This window comes from Engraulis encrasicolus, chromosome 22, assembly GCF_034702125.1.
Source record: "Engraulis encrasicolus isolate BLACKSEA-1 chromosome 22, IST_EnEncr_1.0, whole genome shotgun sequence".
Lineage (NCBI taxonomy): Eukaryota > Metazoa > Chordata > Actinopteri > Clupeiformes > Engraulidae > Engraulis > Engraulis encrasicolus.
In genome coordinates this window covers 46,734,988-46,742,487 of record NC_085878.1, presented here as the reverse complement: position 1 = coordinate 46,742,487, position 7,500 = coordinate 46,734,988, and the positions used below count along the sequence as shown (strand labels likewise).

The following is a 7,500-nucleotide window of genomic DNA, read 5'->3' as shown; positions in this document are numbered from 1 at the left end:
AGGAAAAAAGAAGTGGGCTTTCAAAATATAGGTCGACCAAAGAGGGAAACCACTTGGTATTCCTTTAAGCCACTCAGGTATCAAACCAACCCAGGCATGGCATTTGAAACTAGTCAACCCACTTGTTGCATTACTATGTACACTACTCCCTGGTGCTGCTCATAGCAGTTGTACCAATTATACGCACGTGTTGAAAAGAAATTGTTTGAAAAGAACTTCTCTGTAATGTACTACCATTCCCCCATCAAGTGGTGCGCGTTTATTGCATCCGCATGCTGCAATCTAATGTAAGGAACTTTCATCCCCCGTTTTTCCACGTTTGAAAAGGATTTCACAGTAAATCTGTACCACTACACAATAACATAATGTGTGTCTGTTACAGACGTATGTTGCAATCTAAAGTAAGCAACTCCCTTCACACTTTCCGCGGTACACCACCAGCCAACCCTCACACAGATCCAACAGAGCTCTGTAAACAATGGCTCTTCACATTTCACAACGCTTTCATCATAAATAGTCAGTTGCTAGGCAGCACTTCCACTCCACTTATGGAAGGTTTCTTTTCTGTCTTGACAAATGGAAACAGGTAGTGTGTTAGAGTTAAAATAACTTAATCGATGGCTGCCATGGTAGATTCCTCAGCATGGTTAACTGTCCACAATGGAACTGTTATCGGCAACGGTTGACAGAATGGAATACAAATGGTTAAGAGCTTGCTCTCTGGATGGTTGTGTTCTCTGCATGCTTGTCCTGAAGGTGTGTTGGTCAGGGTATGGAGGGGGGTGGGGGGATGGGGTGTTGAGTTGTTTCATTCTGTTTTTTCACATGTAAACATTAAAAAATCTATTATAAAAAACGATCCATAATCTTTGTTGAAGGGTTGATCAAGAAATGAACATCGAACAAACTGTACTAACTGCACAACAAACCACACAAAAACCATGTGAGCAAACATTGCTTTCCCATTAACAATTTGGTACGTATCTGCATCTGTTTTCACTTCAAAGCACTTTTTAACCACTGTTTTAATTTGCTCTGCAGTACATGAGTTTGATGGAGTCTCCTTAGGGTTACAAAAGCCCAGAAGCAGTAGATAACCAGATGGAAATGCAGAGCTGTGGCAGGAAGCGCAGACAGGTATATTGCAAACATGCCTTGCCTTACACACAGCCGCAATTATATTTCCACTAATGGAACACCCCCTCGCAGTGCTTTTCATGAAACAGAAATTTAATTGTTCTTAAGCTGCACCTGAACAACTCCCTGAAGTCGACAAGAGTTGGAGACGTACCTGTTCAAGCAAACTACTGTTGCTTCACCAATATCCAGAGACAGCGTGCAGTGTGTGTGTGTGTGTGTGTGTGTGTGTGTGTGTGTGTGTGTGTGTGTGTGTGTGTGTGTGTGTGTGTGTGTGTGTGTGTGCGCGCGTGCGTGTGTATCTATGTGTGAATATGGAAAGAGGTAGAAAGAGAGAGAGAGAGATAGAAGAAAATGAGAGAGAAAGACAGTACATTCAGCTAAGCATGTAAATATGTGTGTGCATGTGCATGTGTGCGTGGGTTTGTGCCTCTGACAATAAAAGCTGCACTCTGCTGTGTGTGTGTGTGTGTGTGTGTGTGTGTGTGTGTGTGTGTGTGTGTGTGTGTGTGTGTGTGTGTGTGTGTGTGTGTGTGTGTGTGTGTGTGTGTGTGTGTGCTTGTGTGCTTGTGTGCACGTGCGTGCGTGTAATTCTGTATATCCGTCATGTGTAAGTGGTTCAGGCATCAGAATTTTAGCCCCAAGTTTGCTGGTTCACTTCCCGACCAGCCAGGTTGGTGGGGGGAGTAATTAACCAGTGCTCTCCTTCATCCTCCTCCATGACTGAGGAACCCTGAGCATGGTACTGTCCCACCGTGCTCTCTCTCTCTCTCTCTCTCTCTCTCTCTCTCTCTCTCTCTCTCTCTCTCTCTCTCTGTATGTGTGTGTGTGTGTGTGTGTGTGTGTGTGTGTGCGCGTGCGTGCGTGTGTGTGCGCGCGCGCATTTGGGTGTCTGCGTGCGTTTGGGTGTGTGTGTGCGTGCTTGTGCAGTAGTACCTGAGGAGGGGGTCATGGGCGTGGCTACCAGGCCGTTGACATTGAAAGCTGCCATTTGGTGCATCTGGGCGGCGGCGATGGCTGCCATGGGGCTCAGGTAGGAGCCCTGAGACGCCGCCATCAGGGCCGCCTGCTGCTGCATCATCTGCTGCTGTGGAGGGGAAGAGGAGAGAGGGATAGAGAGAGAGAAGAGGGAGGAGAGGGGAGAGAAGGGATGAGAGGGGGATAAATAGTGGAGGAGAGGGGGAGAGAGAGAGTTAAAAGATAGGAGCAGAGAGAGATCAAGATAGGGGATGGTGGAGAAAGAGAGAGCGAGAGAGAGAGAGAGAGGGGGGGGGGGGCAAAAGCGACAGAGAAGGAGTGATTGATTGATAGATGGATGGAAGGAATGAGTGAGTTTGTATTTAACAGTGTAGGGGTAGCAAAATGGAGGGAGAGAAGGGGAGGAGAGAAAGAAGGCAGCACGGAGCATGGACGTAGGGAGGGAGGGGTAAAGAGATGGAGAGAGAAAGATAGAACAGTGGCAAAATGAAGGAAGGAATGAGAATGTGAAATAAAGAGATAGGCAATATGAGAAAAATAGTCAGAATGGCGGGGGAAATGTAGATAGATATAGAGACAACCAAATGGTGGAGGGAGGCCATGAAACAATGCGAAAGGATAGAGAGGCAGAGGAAGATCAAATAAAACAACAACCAAAAGAGGCAGTTGTAAAAAGTGAATAGAAAAGTATGTGATGGTATGAAATTGAGGGACAAAGGGACGGAGAGAGAGAAGAAGTGAGGTGAGGTATTTAGAAATAAACAGAAAAAAACATGAGCGAAGGAGAATGGACGGAGCGAGGGAAATAAAATGTGGAGATGTGTAAGTGGGAAAGAGGACCGGTAGAGAAATACGTGGTGAAGGGAGAATTGAGATACACAGACAGAGAGATGAAAGGGGACAGTGTGAGATAGGGAAGGAGGGGTTGAAAGGAAGAATGGATAAAAGGCAAAGGGAAAAGTGATGGGGAAAGTGAAAGGTGCACAGAACATAGTGCACCAAGAGAGAGAGAGAGAGAGAGAGAGAGAGAGAGAGAGAGAGAGAGAGAGAGAGAGAGAGAGAGAGAGAGAGAGAGAGAGAGAGAGAGAGAAAGAAAGGCCAGAAGGGAGAGAGGGAATGTGGGCCAGAGAGAGAGAGAGAGAGAGAGAGAGAGAGAGAGAGAGAGAGAGAGAGAGGGAGAGAGAGAGGAAGAGGAAGAGAAGGAGAGAAGGAAGGATAAGTGAAAGTGTGTGTAAAACATCTGCGGGGCTTTATCTTGCTTGTTTATTTTGCGGTGAAGTGTTTGTGAGGCTCTTACATGCTGTTAAAGACACAGCACTTTGAGTGCCTTCAGCATACAACATAAAGCAGCACAACACAATACTGACAACACAACTGACAACTGACAACAATACTAACACAGGTAACAAAACACTGGCGCAACGCAAATCAACACAAAACAACACAAAACAAGCACAAATAAATACAGACACAATGCAAACACAACACCGAGACACACAGACACGCTACTTTAGTTACTGCTTTCAATTGTAATTGAATTAGTTTACTTATTACTAAATTTAAAAAGTAACTCGTTACTTATTACATTACTTTACATTTCGCGGGAAAAGGGATTTTAACCAGTGTAGTGGCACAACTCATAATACACCTGCTTCCCCAGGTTGTAGGCCGGCTGTGTAAATGGCCCTTAGGCCTATATTTTAATATGTGCAAACTGTACCTCTATGGAATCCCTCATATAGATCCTATCCTATTGTCATTCTTCCATCTAAAATGCATTTCATGATTGCCCTGTAGTCCTATTTATAACAGTGTCAATACATTTGAATCTAGTCTAACATTACGCCATAGAATAGAATAGAATAAAATAGAATAGACTTTTATTGTCATTTCAGCATGAAAATTGCCTTTGGTCTCACTGAATAAAAACAGAATGAGTAGGGTGAGGTGGCCATACCAAACAGAAATGTTGTAGGTAAGGACACCCTAGGCTTACATATTTCCTCTCCTCGATTTTGCAGCCTGATTAAAAACGACCTTGGATTGTATGCATCAACATTATTATTAAGGATTCTACGGAATGCAGAATCCGTTCGTGCTGGAAGACGGTGTGATCAGGCACATTTGAATAGCCTGAAGAACGTGGCCTCAACGCAATAGTGTTGCTTGCGCTGTTGTTCTCACGTTATTCCCAATTAGTCTACTTGATTCGCGCTGGCTGCTGCTGCTGACGGAGCTACCCAAACAGTTTTTTTTGCATTGTATCTAACCAATATGTCATCAGTGAGCACAACAGAGGCCATGGCATTTGCGATGGGTACAGCTGTTTCATTCATGCATTTGCGTAACGGTGGACTCGGAATGACTGTAGATTTAACTGCGCAGCGAATCACTTTCACTTTACCTGGCGTAATGTTAGAAAAAAAAATATCGTGGAACTCCAAGTATTGTAGTATATGTTAAGCACATCACAGTGCAACGGGGTCATGAAAGTCCCAGTGAAAGACCTTGCATGCACGAGGAAGGAACATCAGTCTGCGTGCGCGCGCTCTCACACACCCACACCCGAGAGCTCGAGAAGGGCTGGGGGAAAAACAGCCCAGACAGAGAGCTTCGCGCATCTAGAACTAATATCAGCAAACCTGAAGATGATTTAAAGGCTCAAATAACGAGTAACGACCGTTACAGCAGTGCAGTAACTGTAATTACGTTACTGAAATTTGAAGAGTAATGAAGTTACTGCCAAAAGTAATTACATTTTGTAACGACGTTACTTAGTAACGCGTTACCCCCAACACTGGACACAACATAAATTCACACACAACAACAGCACAGAAATTACAATGCAAAAGCAAAATAACACAAACACACAGGCTACACAATCGGAGTAAATAAAACAAAAGAATCTGACTTAATATGAACACAAGACAAAGCACAAAACAGAACGCAAACACAGCACAGAGCAGCACAAACACAAACTTAAAACAACACAACAAATAACACAAAATGCAAATCTACAACCATGCAGACACAACACATTCAAAGACGACACCACAACGTAAAGCAACACAAATCAGCACAACAGATTTAGTACAGCAGCCCTTAGAGCAGAAGTTGTGTCAGTGGCTGTGAGCTACATGCAGAGCCGCTGATAGCTTTGGCACGGGTCGGGACACATTCATCTGAAGCCCCCAATGAACGCAGTAACGAATACCCATTTCCTGGCCCCCTCTATCCTTGGGCCTGGGACAACATACCCCTTTGATCCGCTGCCGTCAACTTCCCTAGCTGCACGTGGCTTGTTCCACTCATCATCTCGCTCCCCTTTTCTGTCTGTCACATTTGTCCTCATTTTGTCACCCCAGTTTTTAATTCCATTGTAGCGGCAGCCTCAAATTATTGTATTGCTGCCATATTTTCTTTTTATATAGGAGACAAATAAAAGATTCTTTTCCTGTCTTCTCTTTCTGTATCTCACACCTCCTACATTACATCTCTGGTCTTTTCATCCGCCCCCACAGGCCCTCTCTCCCAGCTCCTATTAACTTCTTCCACCCTCTGTGCATCTGATGCTCTGCTGTGTGTGGATGTGAATATGGATACATGCTGTGTGTGCTGTGTGTGCTGTGCTGTGTGTGTGTGTGTGTGTGTGTGTGTGTGTGTGTGTGTGTGTGTGTGTGTGTGTGTGTGTGTGTGTGTGTGTGTGTGTGTGTGTGTGTGTGTGTGTGTGTGTTGTGTGTGTGTGTGTGTGTCTTGTGTGCGTGTGTGTGTGTGTGTTGTGAGTGTGTGTGTGTGTGTGTGTGTGTGTGTGTGTGTGTGTGTGTGTGTGTGTGTGTGTGTGTGTGTGTGTGTGTGTGTGTGTGTGTGTAAAAGCTCAAGCCCAAAAATCTTCCAACTTCTGTGCATTTGGTGTCATGCTGTGCTGTGCAGTATACTTTTTTCTTGCTTTTTCTGATAGGACAGTTTGAGAGGAGATAGGAAAGTAATGATTGAGAGAGAGAGAGAAGGAAATAGAATCTCAGGTCAGAACTGAACCTTGGTCTCCTCCCACAGAGCAGAAGCTGTCTCAGTGGCTGTGAACTACAAGCTGACAGCTGACAACTTTAGCTCAGCCCAGGACAAATTTGTCTCAGGCCAGAGTGTCATAATGTTACATAGCATTAGTTACTGTGTTACTTACAGAGCTGGGGCTCACATGGTGAGTGTAGTGTAGGTGTCCCACTGTTGCTTACAGAGCTAGGTATACTTGTGGTACTATGTGGTGTGTCATTGTGATACTTAGTAGCTTAGTAGATACTATGGCTGACGGGGGGAGTGTAGCCTCTGTAGTGTTACTTCTTACTTAGTATTTATCATAGTGTTACTTACAGAGCTGGGGCTGGCAGGGTTTGTGTAGGCACTGTAGGGTTACTTATTATGTGTTCCAGCGTTACGTACAGAGAGCTGACAGGGTGAGTGTACAGGGTGTTATAATGTTGCTTAGTATTCGTCATAGTGTTACAAAGTACTTACAGAGTTGAACCTGACAGGGTGGGTGTAGAGGTAGGGCAGTGATTTTCAACCTATGGGCTGGGGCCCACTGGTGGGCCCTGAAGGTATTCCAAGTGGGCCTTGAAATCATTTTCTACAAATTATAATCATATTTTGGTGTGTGTTGCTATTGATTTATTTGAGTTTTATTCTTTATCAGAGGTGGAAGAAGTACTGAAGTTGTGTACTTAAGTAAAAGTAGAAGTACCCTGCGAAAAAAATACTCAAGTGAAAGTAAAAGTTGTACACCAAAAATGTACTTAAGTAAAAGTCATAAGTACTAACTTTTAAATGTACTTTTTGAGTACAAAAGTACAAGTATGTCTGCCTACTTGATCCAATAGGAAAGTTTCTGCAACAGTTTTCGGTTCTATTTGAACATGACAATGGAGTCCTGTTAATGTTTTTTAAAGTATATTTTCTGTCTGGGTGTCAGTTTGAAAGAGGGGCTTGGTCCCGTCTCCCTGCCCGCAGCTGAGGCTACTCAAATATCCATGAAACACAACAGGAAAACCTAGGATAAATGTAACTAGTAACAAAGTCTTCTTCTAGAAATGTAAGGAGTAGAAAGTACAAGTAATTGTCAAAAAATGTAATTGAGTAAAAGTATAAGTCTGCATTTTTATTTTTACTCAAGTAAGTACGAATTCCAGAAAAAAACTACTTAAGTACAGTAACGATGTAAAAATACTTAGTTACGTTCCACCTCTGCTTTATTGGGTCAGAAGTGGGCCCTGAACATTTGTGACAATTTCGAGTGGGCCCCACGTTAGAAAAGGTTGGGAACCCCTGGTGTAGGGTATCTTAATGTCACTTAGTATTTGTCACCGTGTTACTTACAGAGTTGAGGCTGAC

The 7,500-nt window shown here is 43.9% G+C and overlaps 1 protein-coding gene across 1 annotated transcript in view; it reads right to left on the bottom strand.

Annotated features, from left to right (window-relative positions):
• celf6 (CUGBP Elav-like family member 6) overlaps positions 1–7,500 on the bottom strand; it is a 242,950-nt gene that overhangs the window by 25,856 nt on the left and 209,594 nt on the right. The window contains exon 7 of the mRNA XM_063188161.1: positions 2,074–2,224. Coding sequence (XP_063044231.1) covers positions 2,074–2,224 — 151 coding nt within the window. The remainder of the gene's footprint in view (positions 1–2,073; positions 2,225–7,500) is intronic.